The 17,378-nt window shown below is 44.6% G+C and overlaps 2 protein-coding genes and 1 long non-coding RNA gene across 3 annotated transcripts in view; 1 reads left to right on the top strand and 2 right to left on the bottom strand.

The window, feature by feature from the left end:
- The first annotated feature begins 3,424 nt into the window (after window positions 1–3,424).
- Window positions 3,425–13,427, top strand: LOC140621232 (uncharacterized). Its single transcript, XR_012020964.1, has 2 exons — window positions 3,425–4,650; window positions 13,106–13,427. It is a non-coding gene; the product is annotated as an uncharacterized lncRNA (long non-coding RNA).
- Window positions 10,427–12,101, bottom strand: FAM170B (family with sequence similarity 170 member B). The gene is given in 4 exon segments (XM_072804701.1): window positions 10,427–10,471; window positions 10,473–11,214; window positions 11,313–11,391; window positions 12,083–12,101. Coding segments are annotated over 4 exon segments (885 nt in total).
- The window catches only part of TMEM273 (transmembrane protein 273), a 58,715-nt gene continuing 53,916 nt past the window's right edge, over window positions 12,580–17,378 (bottom strand). The window contains exon 7 of the transcript XR_012020963.1: window positions 12,580–16,290. The gene's annotated coding sequence lies outside the window, so the exon portion shown is untranslated. The remainder of the gene's footprint in view (window positions 16,291–17,378) is intronic.

The raw sequence follows: 17,378 nt of genomic DNA, 5'->3' as shown, positions 1-17,378 counted from the left end.
GGTGAGGGCTGAGTACTGAGCCCTTGGACATCCAATCCTACACAGTGCACAACACATGGTATGTCATTGATCATTATTCTGTGGGTGCATCTGTGGATTAGCAAAGAGAAAGAAAGGAAGGGTGCATGAGCTTGCTTGAGCCACCATAACAAGATACCACAGAGTGGGTAGCATTAGATAACAGACATTTTATTCTTTACAGTTCTGAAGGCTAGAAGTTGGAGATCAAGGTGTGGATGTCATTGGTTTCTTCTGAGGTCTCTCTCTCCCTGCCTTGTACATGGCCATCTTCTCCCAGTGTCTCTCCATGGTCTCCCCTCTGTGTGTGTGTGTCTGTGTCCAACTTCCTCTCCTTATAAGGACACCAGTCATATTGGACTGGACTCATCCTAATTACCTTATTTGAACTTAATTACCTCTTAAAGACCCTATCTTCAAATATAGTCACTTTCCAAGGTACTAGGGTTTAGGACTTCAACGTATGAATTTTAGGAAGACACAATTTAGCCCATAACAGAAAGAAAGGGGAGAGGGAAAGGGGGAGCACAGGGAAGGCAGATTATTCTTTGAGAGAGCAGCCAAAGAGGGAGCTGATGAGGGAGGCTGGCAAACCAGAGATGGGGATGGGAAGCCAGCAGACTGCTGTTCTGTCCCCCTAGAGGCCTGATCTCTGAGGTTATCAGAGAGGCAACTATCCCAAAACAAAAGGCAAAGGAGTACCAAGAAAAATCCCTAATCTTCTTCTGCTGACCTGGAAATGAAAAAACAGTAATCTGGGAAGATATACCTCTGTGGCACATCCTAGTGTTTCTAAATAAGAGACTTTACCAGGCCAGGAGGGGATCTGGAGCTGGGAGCAGCTTTCTTGCAGAACCCTGTCAAGAGGTGCAACTACAGTTGGCACTGGGGGGCTGGGCTGTGATCTGCTGCCCTACAATGCAAGGGACAGTCCTGTGCTGGGGGTAACAGTCCACACAAAATGCTGGTCATGCCCCCACCAGGAAACTGAGAGACAGGATGAACAGAAGTCAATGAAGCAGTACTCTGGGGCAACCGATGCCTTCTGGGCTTTTGTAAGAAGAATGGTTTACAAGGTTTAGAGTCATGTCCAAGTACAAAATGGCTATTGATTGTCTTACCCCAACTCCAGGTCAGCATGCTGCTTGTCACCTATCCTACATGCTGTTCTCAGATTAGGCATCTGCAAGCCGAGGCTCCCACTGCCAGCCTGGCTTTCCCCTCATACCTACTCTTCTTCTGCAGAAGGGTGCTCTTTCCTTCTAGAATCAGTGGGGCCAGCTGAGCTCTGCTCTTAGCTACCCTCAGTCTCGATGGACAGCAAACAGGAAAATCAGATTCAGACTGCTTAGATTCCTCCCAAACACTGGCTCAAACAGAGTGTCAGGGCTGGCCAAGGGGGAGGCCAGGCTGACAGCTCCAGGAGCCCAGGCAGCTGCTGGGCAAAAGCTCTGGTCTCCATCTCAGGCAGGCCAGGTTGCTCCTCTCAGCCTTCCTGGCTGGAAGAGGGCATGATGCAAGGAGCTAGTCCTTTGTGCAGCAACTACAGTCGGAGGCAGAGAAAGCTGAGGCTACCCACTAAGCGAGAAGACATCCCATGTTATCTACACTTTGACTCCCCTACATGCACACACACACACACACACACACACACATACCAGCCCACACATGGATGGACGAGGAATGAGACGTCTCCAGAGTACATTTCCCTCCTGCTGGCACTAAGCCCTCATCAGGTAAGTGCTAACATATGCCTCCACTTCTCTTTCACAGCCCCACCCACACCCCATTTCCACCCCCTCAGGGACTTTCTCTGACCCTGTAGCAAACTGATGGATTAATTCACCCTGATACTGTCTTACTCTATGAGCTTTGCAAGGATATTATTTTTGCAGTACAGAAGGAAAAATGTTAAGTCAACGAATGGCTCTCTGATGATGAAATTGCTGAATTCACCACCAGCCCCTCAGAAGAGATTGTGGGGAGAAGGGGTGAGGTCTCTGGAGGGAAGAAAACCCTCTTTCTCCTGTTCATGAGGGTAGCTTTTGTTCTAGAAATGCAGAGACCCAGTCCTAGCGCAGCGTGGGATGTCTGGAATAATTGCCCCTCGAGGGCACAGGTAAACTTCTAATCTTTCAAGATTCTCAGCACATCCAGGTCCTCAGTGTTTCTGTGCTCAGCTCATTTGCTGGTCATCCATCACCTTTTCCAGGAAGTTTTCCAAGCCCCCAGAGTCTAGTAGGTCTTCTCTTTTATATGGTTTCATATACAAACCTCTATATGCAGCATCACTGATACTTAAGTAAATGACCCTGTCCAATCCCCAAGGCCAGATGCTGGCTCTCACTCATCCGTGTCCCTCTTCCTTGAGCCCAGGCCTTGTGCATGGGGGAAGTAATGGGTGAACGTCTGTGGAATGAAGGATGTTCTATGTAAGTGCGTTCAGGCTGTTTTTCTCCTGGGAAAAACATGAGCAACCCCAGGGCTTTCACTCTTCCTAATAGAGTTCTTGAAATTTCAGGAAGATCTAGAAAAAAATTTTAAAGCCCATGGATAATCTGGATACCTTATCAACCCCGGTGGCACCTGAGTCCTATGCCCTTGTTTGCATTTAGGCTGGCAATCAAGGTGACCTCAAGTGGATGACTTTATGCATCCATAGTGTCCAGCCTGTGGCAGTGAGGACCCATCTCCCACAGAGGAATTGGCCTCCCCTTGAGTCCCATATTCACTCTGGAGGCAAGCGGGTTTTACTAATACTAAGCTCAATGGTCACATAAAATTAATGCTGTTAATTTGAGTTTTATGGCTGTTGTAATTGTGTTTGTATTTATAAATTTGTGTTTATTTTATACTTGTAAACAACTATCAATTTGAATGTTTACATGGAAGTAAAGCAATTTCAGCAGCAATAATTGAAGTCAACATGAGCATGTTGAAGAATGTTCTGTGCTTTGTAAGGATGGTACTCAAGTTTGAGAAACACAGTTATGGGGTATTCTCACTCACTCCCTTTTCCTGGGTGAGCGCTGGGAGTGGCTGCAGGAAGGCTGGAAGCAGGGCCCCAACTAGGCTTTGAGCCTCACCCCTGGACCTTCTCTTCAGGTCCTTGTGCTCTGCTCCAACCCAGGTTTAGCATGGCCCAGGGCAGAGCAATATGTACCATGCACATGCGCATACACACTAAAAAACTCATACCCACATGAATGGATGCATGTACACACAGGGTCTGGCTTCTGGTGCCAGGCTTTGAGCTCTCGATGTAGCATTTTCATGAACTGCTTATTCCATCTTCCCTACAGCTCAGCACATCCAGGTCCCCATTTTCCCTATGCTCAGATCATCTGCTGGTGGGGCCTTAGCTTGGGTCTCACTGGGACCCATCAGAAGCATAGCAGAAAATCAGACAAAACACACTGTGCTGTCTTCACTAATCCTCACACCAATGTGCAAGCATACACCAGATTCCTTCTGCAAAACCCTCTGACAGAGGCCCAAAGCACACTGAGTCCTCGGGGCCAGTAGGCCACTCAGTGTTTGTCACAAGTCAGTAGGTTTTGTCCTCAAATTTGTTTATGACACTCCGAGTATTTAAGTCAACAAACATTGATTGAGCACTTACTGTGTGCTTGCTCTCCTAAGAACCTGGGACCAGGAGGCTCCCTACTGGAAACTTGGACCTTGCTGGCTGCTGCCTTCCTACCTCTGTCTCCTCCTCTTCAGCATCTGCCTAGGGCTTTATTTCCTAGGGCTGCAAGATACTGCAGATTTTCTCACGGTTCTGGAGGCCAGAAGTCTGAGATCAAAGTGCCCGTAGGACCGGTTTTTCTGGGGCTCTCTGCTTAGCTTGTAAATGACCGTCTTCTCCCTGTGTCTTCTTCACATGGTCTTCCATCTGTGTTTTAATCCCCTCTTTTTATAAGACTATAGTCATATTGGATTAAAATCTAACCTTGTGACTTCATTTTACCTTAATTACCTCTTTAAAGACTTTATCTCCAAATAAGATCACATCCTGAGGTACTAGGGGTTAGGACTTCAACATGTGAATTTGAGAGGTACACAATTCAGACCGTAATAGCATCCATCACCAAGCACTTCAGACCCTGCTGACTCCCACCCTAATGGGTTCCACCGTCTTTGATGGAACATTCATCTTTCCCCACCAGCCTCCTACCTGGACCCCCTTTGTGATGTCACATTCCCCAGTCAATTTATTCCTTAATACCTGGCATTCCTCTCTCTCAACCCTTCTGTCTTCCTTCCCCCAACTTCCTTTTTTCTTCATCCTCCCACACAACCTTCTGGTCTCCCTTCAGGGCCTTTGTTTTCTTTCCCAGCTTCACTGTCATTACTCTTCAGCTGAGCTCCCACCTTGGTTCTCTCTCAAGATCTCCTTCTCACTCACAGCTTTTGTCAACCTTCATAAGAAAGGAAGGCACAGCACAAAAAGAGCTTTGTGACAACTCTCTTGAGTTGGCTAGGTCCTCATCCATTACAAAGTACTCTTAAAATCAAAGCTAATTTCATTTTGCAAGGACCAAGGAGTCCAAGGTTAGAAGCTGGGGTTCTTCATGCATATAGACAGCAAATGTGGACAAAGGCAGCCCCCAGTGTCACTTCTAACCTAAGGTAAGATGTGATTAAATGTTTGTCTTTTTATAGTAAAAGCCATACTTACTCATCTAGAAAACTTTAAAAATATGCATTGTATAGAATGCAAAATTGTCAACAATTATAAACTGGAGGTAATCACTTTGACAATTCACTGCATTTAACAATATTTCTAAGAATATTTTGTTTATCTAGTGAATGGAGTATCCATCTATCAGCCCTTTGTTTACCTCTTTTTTATAAGTGATTTTGAATTAAGTTATTTGAGCTTTCAAGGTAAGTAATATTGTCTTTTTCCAAAAATGGAGAGATTTTTCTGTCACTTATTTATAACCTTTCTGTTTCATATTTTCATTGAATTTGTTGTAACTTCCAGAACTTTAAATAAAAACTGTAATAGATGACATATTTTATCTGATTTCAATGGAAACACGTGCAGATTATTTTGCTACCTAGTTTAAGATACTTTATATCATATGAAGAAAATTTCTTTTCTCAGTTTTAAAAAATAACATTGGAGGGGCACCTGGGTGGCTTAGTCGGTTAAGCATCCAACTCTTGATTTCAGTTCATTTCATGATCTCAGGGTTGTGAGATGGAGCCCCAGGTCAGGCTCCATGGCATGGAGCCTGCTTAAGATGATCTCCCCTTCTGCGCCTCCCCCTCTAAAATTTAAATAATAATATATAGTTGTTGTATTACATTTCTTTTTAGATGGATGTATTAATTTATAGTGATTCTCAAAAGTTGTGTGACCATCACTGCTCTCTGATTCTAGAATGTTTCCCTCACCTGAAGAGGAAGCTCCATACCCATGAGCAAGCACTTCCCAGTCTTCTCCTTCCCCCAAATCCCTGGCAGCCACTAATCTGTTTTCTGTCTCTACAATAATTTGTCTATTTGCACATTTCATATAAATAGAATCGTGCATTATATAATGTATAGTGTACCTCATTATGTAGTATACCTTTTGTGTCTGACTCCTTTTTCTTAGCATAGTTTTCAAAGATCATCTCACACTGTAGCATGGATCGGTACTGTGTTCCTTTATATGGCTGCAAAATATGCCATCATACGGATATACCGCATTTTCTCAATTCATCATTTGATGGTCATGTAGGTTGTTTTTACTATTTTTTATTAGGAATAATGTTGCTATGAATATTCATATACAAACTCTTGTGTGGACCTACATTTTCAAGTATCAGAATTGCTAGGCCATACAGTAACTATTTTTTGCTTTTCGAAGAACTGCTAGAATGCTTTCTAAAGTGGCTGCACCATTTCACCTCCCTACAGACTAATGATGTTAAGTATCTTTTCATGTGCTTATTGCTCATTTATATATTTTTCTAAAGAAATATCTTTTAAATATTTTGCTTATTTTTAAATTGGAATATTTGTATTTTATTGTTGACTTATAAGAGTTCTTTATATGTTTTGGGTACTAACCCTTTCAGATATGTGTTGTGCAAGTATTCTCTTCCATTCTATGGATTGTTTTTCACTTTCTTGATAATGTCCTTTGAACACAAAAATTTTTAATTTTGATGAAGTTCAACTTGTATTTCTCTGTTTGCTTGTGCTTTTGGTGTCATATCTAAGAGACCATTGCCTGATCCAACATCATGGATATTTACACCTTTGTCTTCCTATAAGAGTTTTATAGTTTTAACTACTACATTTAAGTCTTTTTCATTTTAGTTTTCACATATGGTGTGAGGTAGGGATCTAACTTCACTCTTTTGCATATAGATCTATCCAGTTGTCCCAGCACTATATAAAAGATTGTTCTTTCCCCTATTGAATTATCTTGGTGCCCTAATTGAAAAATTTCAATTAGTTATTATTTTCTGTTTATAAGTGATATTGATATATTCACTTTTTTAGTGCTGTCTTTGAAAGGCATTGTTATCAGGTTTCCATAGTGTCATAAAATGATTTGCATCTTTTTCTATGGTTTGGAAAACAAAAGGTCTAAAGTGGTTCAATATCTAAAATGTTTAGGTCCCTTGAGCCTCCAGAGTGGTTCTGCTTACTCACCCTGATACTTCTCTTATTTGGTGGCAGTCCCAGGTTTCTGCAAAGTGATGAGTTTAAACCACAAGTGAATACTGTTAAGTTATATTTTAAGAACAAGTCACTATTTAAGAGTGATTTTATCCATTCCTCCCGCCATCCATGTCAGCATAAGTTATCCTCTACATTAAGAGTTTGCTTACCCAAGGTTCCTGTCATCTTTCATTTATTCTGAATGCCCATCATTTTTTCCTGATCTCCAGCTGCTGCTACTTAATCTAAAGAAAATACAACCTGTGGAGTTGACATGTTTGCTTTTCTAAATACCTTGCATCTGTCTTTACACTAAAATTTTCTTCTCGGTGTGATGGTTACAGCATAGGCTTTGAAACTACACTGACTGGTATAAAGCCTGACTCTGCTGTACACCAGCTGTATAGTCTTGGCAAGGTCTCAGCCTACTTACCTATCAAACTAATCATAGGACCCACCTCATTAGATTGTGGAGAGCACAGTGTTCACAGGATATCTAGAGCAATGCTTGGTGCTTAGAATATCAAGGCAACATTCATCTTAAAGGCTGAAATTCCAGAGCCATGACTCATTTTATTTCCTTTGCACACTGATTTCTAAATAGAAACGTTCTCACTAGTGCTCTACTATTTCTGGCTCAGCTGCCTCCCCTCCCCTTAGATTGTGCCTGGATTCTACCTACTTACTGAGCTTTCCTCAAACACCAAATAGCTTTTCTAAGAAGAGTTTAACAAGTAGGGCTATTGCCTCATTTCTTTTTCTTTTTTCTTTCTAAGATCCTCCCCCCTTTCACAATGAATTTAGAAAGTCTGTGATTCTGCTACATCTTGAAAATTGTGATAAGATGTCATCCCCATGGCTGATGTCCATTCTAAGATGATCTCATGACTTCCTGTTGCACTGAGGCTAGCAGAGAAAATGCATCCCACATGAAGTCCACCTAAAGGACCATGGCCTTAGTTAACCACATACACATTGATGACAACAAATCTATCTTCATCTCATGTAATACTCTTCCAAGCTCCAGATCTTTCTAACTCCCTTCTTGATATTTCTATAACAAATTGAGCTTTTTCAAAAGTGGACTCATTGGTATCCCAGTAAATCTTCTACTTTCGTTTTCCATCATCTGGAAATGGCACCAATATTTACTGGCCACCTATTTGAAAAACCTGGAAGTCATTCAGGACACAGTTCTCTTACCACCCTCCTCAAATGCTTGCCAAAATCTCTCACTTCCATCTCTCAAATCTCTTAAGCTCATTCTGCATGTTAACCGTACACCTTGTTGCCAACAGTGCTTTCTCTCATCCACTCTTAGCCCTGCAAATGCAAACTTGACTTGCTTACAATTCCTAATTTTCTGCAAATGCAAACTTGACTTGCTTACAATTCCTCAAGAGCTCTTGCAGTTTTCAGTGGGGAGTGAGGGGTGGGAATTCAAGTTTTATAATTTTGTCTCCTAAGCCCTACTTGACCTAACTGCCCATCTGATGCAACAAAGAACACAAAGATGTTCTTGTCAAAGGCCCATTTCTCCATGTCTGTTCAGGATGCAGCCCTCTCTCACCTGCTTCACTGTTCTAAGATTTCCCCCAAATATGTCTTGAATACATCCATTCACTCCCTCTTGGCATCTGACAAGCTTTATCCAAGCCACATCGTCCCTTGTCTGGACTTCTGCAATAGCCTCTTAAGTGATCTCCCTACTTATTCCTTTCTTCTTTTGCTACTGTACCAATCCATATTTCACATACAACCAGGATGAGTTTGGAACATGAATCTGATCATGCTACATGCTACTTCTCTTTTTAAAACCACCTGCAAACAGAATCAGGCATACACTAAGATAGCATGATTGGAGAAGGCCCCTTTGAAAAAGTGACAAAGCTGAAACCTCAAGGATAAGTAAAGAGTTGGCCAGAAGAGTGACAGAGAAGGGTTTGCCCTCCACTTAGAGGAGAGAGTAAGTGCAAAGGCCCTGAGGTATGAAAGCTTGAAGCACATAAAGAAAGCTAATGGGGCTGGAACACGGTGAGTGAATCAATGAATGCTGTGAAATGGTGATGGAGAAGGTATCAAAGCCTGGGCTTTGGAGGCCATAAAACAGGTACTTCCATAATTATTTCTAAATCTGCATATATGGAGTCTATTTTTGCCCACCAGCTGTAAGCTCCACAGGGAACCATCCATGCCTGTTCACTGTCTGCTTCACATGCACAGTACAGTGTCTGGCACATAGCAGGTGCTAAATCTTTATAGAGTGTATGAGGGGAGAAATGTCTCCAGAGTTCCAACCAGGCCAAGTGGCTGGCAATTGCCCAAACGTCTTGTGCCATTCCCTCTTCTAAGATCCTCATTCTTGTCTAGCTCAGTGATTATCAACCAACAAGCAATTTTGCTTCCAGGGAATGTTTGTTAATATCCAGGACATTTTTGACTGTCACAATTGTAGGGAAGGGGATGCTACTGGCATCTGGTGGGTAGAGGCCAAGGCTGCTCCTGAATATCTTACAGTGGAGAGAGGACAGCTCTCCCTGACATGAAGACAATTACTCAACCTAAAATGTCAACATCAAGAGTGAGAAGCCCGCTCTTACTAATTCTACCTGTTCTACCTCCAAAGGTTTGGAAGCAAACCTTTGTGAACATTGCCTCTTTTTGGAAAGTTTTCCTTGTCAACCAGTGTGAGTTTGGGGGGCCCTCGGCTGAGCTCCCCAAACCTCCTTTATGTGATTCACCCCCTTGTTTTGCAGCTGCCTATTCTATCTACATGTTTCATCAGCCTAACACACAGTGAGACATCCATGTATTTTCTCGAATGAATGCCACTCCCTGAGCTGGGGACAGACAGGAGTATGCAAATGAATTCTGTAACAACATTTTAAATCTTTTTTTTTAAATTTTTATTTATTTATGATAGTCACAGAGAGAGAGAGAGAGACGGGCAGAGACACAGGCAGAGGGAGAAGCAGGCTCCATGCAGGGAGCCCGACATGGGACAGGATCGCGCCCTGGGCCAAAGGCAGGCGCCAAACCGCTGCGCCACCCAAGGATCCCTGTAACAACATTTTAAAACCTGTAGTTGACATATGAACTTATAGGTAGCAGGACTTACCCATATCCCATCTCTCTGGAAACCTGCCTGTTTTCAGGTATCTGTGCTGGTGTGTACCCTACAGAAATGGCAATTTCCTATGGCTCTGACCTAATAGCATAGTTCACTCCTTTAAACGTTGCCTTACATTTTCAGTTACTCAAGTTTATTTATTTATTTTTTTCAGTTACTCAAGTTTAATCCCACTATAATAAGACATAGAACAAGGGCATTTGGCGGGTTCTTAACAATGAAAAATATAGGGCTGACATTTCATTTGCAGTTGGCTTTTCTGTGAGTCAGGACCTGCTTGATCCACCAACAAAAATAGAAATCCCTGTGGCCACATGCTTGCAAGCCTCAGATCTTGTGCCCATCATAAGAAACATTTGAAGCCCTCCTCTTTGGATTCAGGTTAGAAATGGATTCTGGTTGAAATGCTGTGCCCTTTGGAAGGGATCTTCCCCCCCTTCCCTTGTCACGGCCCTCCCAGCTCTAGCTCCTGCTCCCTTCCTTCCCCTGTCCCTCCTTCTCTGGCCCTGTCCCTAGAGTTCTGGTCCTGCTGGCTGGGGAAGGAGCAAACGAGGTGCTGGAGGTGAGGGCAGGGCTAGGCACATCACCTCCAGCTCACTGCTTCTGCCACTGCTAGGGAAGCACCCCAGCGTGGGACCTTGAGCATTCACTGCCTTCTTGCAGGGCTCTGTTCCTCCTTGTCCAGCTCCTGCACTTGGCCCCGGGCCTGCCTTCTCTCCAGCATCTCCTCAAAAAAGATCTGGCAGCTAAAGCCCTCTTGGATGCCATAATGGGCGTGCTTGAGCAGAGCCTCCAATGTGGGGAAGACCCGACAGCAGGCCACACAGCGCAGCCCATAGTTTGTAGTGACTAGCCAGTCCGGAGTGTCCCGCAGCTTCTGCAGGCAGCACTCCAGGGGGCCCAGCAGCTCCGTGTCATCCTGCTCTGGGCAGCAGTTGTTCTTGCTGGCTTCTGGTTCCCAGTGCAGGCCAGTGTTGGAAGCCATCTCAAATGAGGAGCCTTTCCTCCTCTGCCTCTTGATGAACTCGGCTTCACGAATGCGGGGCTTCCTGCTGATGGGCTCAAAGCCTGTCTCAGTCTCCCAGGCCACGGCCACTCCCTGCACCGTCTGCACGTGGGTGTAGAAGGCACACATGCTCTGCTGGGCCGTGTCCTCATCCTCGTATGTGCAGGAGTAGCAGGACTGGTACTGGGAGTAGGACTGGTACTCAGAGGAGGACTGGGAGGATGGAGAGCTGCTCCAGCTCAGCATCACCTGAGCCCTGCTGGCCAAGTAGATGTCCTCCTCATGGAGAATGGCCGGTCCTGGCCACAGAGAGGTCTCCTCTTTCTTTACAGCCCCTGAGAGGTAGAAGGACTTTTTCGTCAGTGTCCCTGCAGGGGTCAGTACCACAACCCACCTTCAGGACCCTGAACCGGTGTAGGCTTCAGGGCCCCTGAGCAGGGACTGTTCCCTCCTGTATCTGTTTCCTCATAAAATGGAGGTGACAATGCTTACCTTATGGGGTACTGATAGGGATCATATAATGCATGAATGTAATCACCAAAAACTCGACTAAGCCCCCAAAGACCATCAACTGGGGAGTAGACAGATTATGATTCATCCATACCCTGCAAGCCTATTCACTGGTGAGAAGGAATGTGGATGAATCCCTAATGCATTCTGTTAAGTGAAAGCACCCTGGGTAAAGAGGCCATATAGTATAGGATTCCACCTAGATGATGTTCTAGAAAAGGTAAAGCTAGAGGGAGAGAGAAGAGATCACAGGTTCCCAGGAGCTGGGGTGGCCAGGGAACTGACTGTAAAGGGTCACAAGGAACCTTTGGTGATGATGGAAATATTCTGTATCATGATTGTGGTGGTTACACAAATGTACACTTATCAAAATTCTTCAAATTGTATGCTTAAAGAGGCGCCTGGGTGACTCAGTTAATGTCTTCCTGTAGACCAGATCATGATCCCAGGGCCCTGGGATCCAGCCCCATATCAGTATCCCTGCTCAGTGGGGAGCCTGCTTTTCCCTCTCCCTCCACTACTCTCCCTGCTTGTGCTCTCTCTGTGTCTCAAATAAATTAATAAAATCTTTTTAAAAAAATCTTTTTTAAAATTGTACACTTAAAACTTATGATATTTCTGTATTTAAATTAATAGCTCAATAAAGCCAATTTAAAAAGCCAGAGTGGCCCTCTCTCCGCATCTCAGTTCTCTGCTACCCCAAGGAAGAATGGTTCCCACTCCATGACTATGAGTCCCCTCCCATGCTCCACTTGCACAAACCTCAGCCATGGTCACTCTGGCACACCTTCCCGCCTGCCACCTCTCTCTGCTCCTGGAGGTCCTAGTGTTGGAACACACTTCCTTCAAAATACTTCTCTCCATTTCCCTCCCACCTCTGCCCAGTGTCACCAACTCTATTCCTCTGCTTCCCCAAATCTAGACAGCTCAAAAAGCTAATGGATTGGAAATAATCCCTGTATTCCAAAAGTAACCCCAATGCCACTCATACACAGCACCTAGGAAAATGTACTCTGATGGAGTGATGAGAAGTCACACTTGTACCTACAAAGAGACAATGCTCCCTAGTTGAAAGCGGAAATACTGTAATTGTGTTCTCTTACCAGATAAATCCGGAGGTTTGCCTTATAAAAACAAGGCAGTGCCAGCACAAAAAAATTAGCAGATTAATGCAAAATAAAAGTAGTCCAGAAAAGGATCATATTATATATCTGAATCTTTAAAAGATTTTATTTATTAAAGAGAGAGAGAGAGAGAGAGAATGAACAAAGGGAGGGGCAGAGGGAGGAGAGAAAAAAATCTCCAGCAGAATACTCGCTGAGCTTGAAGCCTGACTCAGACTTGAGCTCCTGAGTCAGGTGATCTCAGACTCCCCCTGAGATCACGACCTGAGATGAAATTAGGAGTTGGACACTTAACAGACTGAGCCACTAGGCACTTACATATATTTGAACTTTTAAGAGATAAAGCAAATAACAAAAGTCTGGGAGTCAATAAGTGATGCTGAAAATTTTTATTCGCTATTCTTTTTAAACCACCATGGGTTTCACCTCATATAAAACAATTAGGAATATTTTCACATGGTACTAGGGCTGTGTTTTAATTAAAAGTGTGTAGAAAGAAAATATAAGTTAACATCCTAATTATAGGACCATTTTTCTGGACCGAAATGATCTCAATCATCACAAGCATCAGGGGTCCTTATCATCTTTTTTTAACTTCATTGGTTTAAAAAACCTTCACTGTTTCAATTTTCACTTCTCTCTGCTTTTTAGTGAAACTGCAATGAGCAGCTCAGTGAAGGAAATGAACAAGCAATTCCCAGGAGAAGGAATGCAGATGGCTGAGAAACAGAGGAGATGTTCAGCCCCACTCAACCTAACTATAATGAGGAAACTACAAATTAAAAACACATGATGTGCAGTGTATTGCATTTGCCCGGAAGACAGACAGGATTGGAAAAGATGGACCATTCTCTGGGCAAGTGAGGGCATAAGGAAGTGAAGACTTTTTATATTCTACTGTAACAGAGAGCCTGCCTTTCTCCGAGGAAACTGGATAGCATGCACTGCAATTAAAAGTGGATGTGTTCCTTCACTCAGCCTTTTACTCTTCCATCTCTTTCCTGGGAAATGTTCATACTTCGTGCTATGCGCATGAAATAATACATAGAGAAATATTTGTTGCAGTATTATTTATAATAGGAAAAAAGGGAAACATTTCAAAGATCCATCAAAAGAAAAAAGTTACCTAAAGTACAGCATAATCAAACTATGGAATACTACACTACATTAAAAAAAGAAATCTATGCATACTAATAAATGAATTCAAGTGAAGTGCAAACAAAGCAAAATGCAAGGGAATTCCGCTTTAGTGAAAATTAAACATACTACCCTCTCCCGCAAAAGCCCCAAACCAAATCTTTGTTGTCTATGCATGCAAAACATAGGGGGGCATCTGAAGATAATCACATCCCCCCTGGGAATGGTGGTGACCTTGGGAAGAGGGAGAGACATTAGATGGGGCTATAGGAGATTATATATGCCAGAGGTGGCCACACTAGTGTATCTCCCACGCCACATGTTCTTCTTACGAGTTGACACTCCATGGAAAGATGGGATCCCTCTTCTGAAAGCAGGGTGGACTTTGTAGGCACCTCCATCAATTGAAGGCAGGAGAGTAATACTTCCAGACTTTCAAGGCTGGGTCATAAAAGATCCTAGGACTTCCTCCTCCTCCTCCCCCTCCCCCCCCCCTTCCTTCTGTCTCTCTCTCTTTTTCTCTCTCTCTCTGTTTCTCTGTTTCTTTCTTTCTGCTTTCTTTAGGACTCAGCCACCATGTTGCAAGGAAGCCCAGGCCACAAGGAGGTGTTCCAACCAACAGGTCTGGCAGGGTCCCAGCCAACCAGCAGATATGCCAGTGAATGAGCCTTCAGATGATTCTGCTGTCTAGCCTTTAGGATATTCCAGCTGGGTCCCCAAACATCTCAGAGCAGAGACTAGCCATCCCCTCCAAGTCCAGCCATCTACCCTGCCTGAATTCCTGACCCTCAGAAGCCATGGGCAGAGTAAAAGATTAATCTTTTACTAGGTTTGGGGGCAACTTGTTACAGGGCCATCATAATTCAACTGATTTTGATTTTATCTGTAATGTTTAAATATGTTCTAGTTCCAATGCCTCACTACCATAGTGCAGTGTCCTGGTGGAGCACCATGTTTCCCTAGGGACAACTGGGGAGCTGATGCCTACTACCCATCATCCATTCAGGTGTTTGTTTGCTTCCAGTATTCACGTACAGCAGTTTCAAGGTTGTTAACCTGTATCCCTCTGGGAAACTGCTTTACTACCTACATTAGTGTTTATATGCACTTGCTTTTGTCTTTAGCCTTGCTTTTTCTACTCAAAACACTATCTTCCAGAGTCACATGACTCACCTCCTTTATTCTCCAGAATCTACATATGTTCTTTTGAATTTCCTCAACAATCCTGCCAGATAGGGCATTATTAACAATACTTTACTGAGTGAGGTTGAAGCTCAGAGAGATTAGGTAAGGCTCAGGCAGGAGGGATGAGCTGGAGTGCTTACATCTCAGGCAGGGAGGTGGGGCTGCTTTGCCATGCTGTCCCCCTGCATTTTTTAAATAAATGCTGCTGCTTGTTGTTTGGTTTTCTTTTTAAGATTTTATTTATTTATTTGGCAGAGAGAGAGAGAGAGAGAGCACAAGCAGGAAGAGAGGCAGGCAGAGGGAGAAGGCGAAGCAGGCTCCCCGCTGAGCAGGGAGCCTGACATGGGGTTCTTCTATCCCAGGATCTGGAATCATGACCTGAGCCGAAGGCAAGACGCTTCACCGACTGAGCCATCCAGGTGCACCTGCCATACTGCCTTAAGGCTATTTCCTGAGGGGCCACTTCCTAGCAGGTGGCTTAGAGCAAAGCCCCCCAAAGGTGTGCCAATAGCCTTCACCCCCACGTGGTCTCTGGGTTGCTTCTGTCCACAGGAAGGCCCTCTTTCCCAGGCCCTCTCCTTGCTCCAGGCAGATACTTAGCTAAGTAAGGCCACCCATACAGGGTTCTTGCCCTCCCTCAGGGGAAAGAAGGGAAAAATGGTTAAGACCCAGGCCTGCCCAGCCCACTGTGTCCCAGGCCCTGAAGTTTTCCAGCTGGTTCTCCAGCCTTGCCAAGAACTTCTGTGCTCCACTGCCTGAGCCAGCAGGGATGGTGTGCAAAACCCCAAAAGGACCAACACAGCATTTTCTTGGAGCTCTGAGTCTTAGCCAACTCATTTCACACATTGCATGTAAGCCCTAAACCTCATCAAGAAGGCCTGGAGTGTTAACTTTTATTCTAAAATGTCCTCTTCCCAGCCTCGGTTTTCTCAGCCAGGAAGAGGCTGACAGGAAGTAAAGGAGCCACAGGCACGGCAGGAAGCAGGGATGCCACTTCTCCTTTCTCTTCACTTATAAGTCCAGAAGCTGGCTTGTGCCACAATCTCCATGATGGGGGGAGTCGGGTTATTCACCCCAGAGCCCATGAGTATCCAGAAACTGCCTGTCCACTTGGCCAACGAGCCTGACGTTGCCGGGGTGGTACATCAGTCATGACATTTCTGTGGCCCAGCTGCTATAGGAAATGTTTTAAGCAGGCGGTGTTCTCTTCACGCTAGAAAATAGGGCCCCTTGAAGCAGTACCAGCCACTTTGCTGCTGCCCCACAAAGAACTCCTACGATCAGACTTAACACCCAAAGGAAGGGAGCAAAGCAGAGAGCTGCCCTAGATGCTGTTGACCAGGCACAGGGTGGGCTCCACAGTGAGGAGTCTCTCCTGGTGAAGATCTATTCCAGGAATCATTGATGACTTCAGCCTTGTGCCAACGCTGCAGAGAAAGTGCCAGAAGATGTCTGACCATTTGAGGAGTAAAGAAGTACTCTCTTTTGAGTTCATTTTCTGTTGCTTCTTGTAACTACTAAAAAAAAAAAAAAAAAAAAGTGAGTCAGTGGACCACATAAGGAAAAACTCAGCCACAGAGCCACAGAGAAATGTAATATAAAGAACTCTTCCTCAGGCTCCCAAGCAAGTGAGGAAGGGAGTTTTGCTTATTTTCCCTCCTTCGGCCTTAATGACAGGCTGCTGCTTCTCCGGGGTTTGTTTGGAGCTGTCTCAGGGTTTTGACCTTAACCTCAGGGCACCCACACAAATAGTCAAGGCCTTCTCTGTCATCAGGGAGCAAGGAGGGGGATACCCTTCAGACTGGGCCCCCGGGCATGTCCATGGCTGTGCTCCAGGCCCCAGAGCCCTGCCTCCTTTCTTCCTAGCTCTGGTTCCATGGGATCTTGAATGTTCAATGAGATTTCTGGATGCAAGTGTCTTCTTCCAACATATGCTTCCTTGGAAGGGTGATTTCAGCTAGTAGGAAGGACAGCCCAGCTGGAGGCCATGTACATGGTGACCCAGGAGCTCCAAGATCCTGGCAGCTGGCCACTCCCTGTGCATGTTCTTAGACAGCCACGCTGGGAGCTCTGGGGAAAGGACTGGGTCTTCCTTCTCTCTTTGTCCAAAATATGCTGGCCAAAGGTCACCCTGGACACAGGTCTCAGGCCACCAGCTGCTAACTCCTACTGAATGAACATTCTGGAAGCATGGCTCCACTTGGAAGGTGAGATCCCAGGACCCCAAAGGCCAACAGAAAGTTTCCGTGCTTTCTAAGTGTGCTGGGCTTACTCCCATTCAGCCTTCGGCTCACCTCCAAGGCATTTGCAATGCATATGCTCACAGATAACTGGGATGCTTTATTTCCACCCCCACAATTAGAAGATTTATTGCAGACTCTCCTCTTAAGACTGGCTTCTTCCCATCCAGTCTGTGGAGGCCGAGAAAATTAAGGCCATTCCACTTTAAGTTCAGCGTTAGCACAAGTACAGCCATCCCAGGCCCCTGTGAATAAGAGCTGAACTTTACCTTACTTCAGTTACAGGAAGAAAACAGCTTACAGCTTAACGTCCTAGAAAGCCCCTATTAGAATGAGAACAGAGCCCAAGCCAAGGGCTGGAA

The sequence above is a fragment of the Canis lupus genome, chromosome 29, assembly GCF_048164855.1.
Source record: "Canis lupus baileyi chromosome 29, mCanLup2.hap1, whole genome shotgun sequence".
Classification (NCBI taxonomy): Eukaryota; Metazoa; Chordata; class Mammalia; order Carnivora; family Canidae; genus Canis; species Canis lupus.
This window is presented reverse-complemented; position numbering and strand designations above follow the sequence as displayed.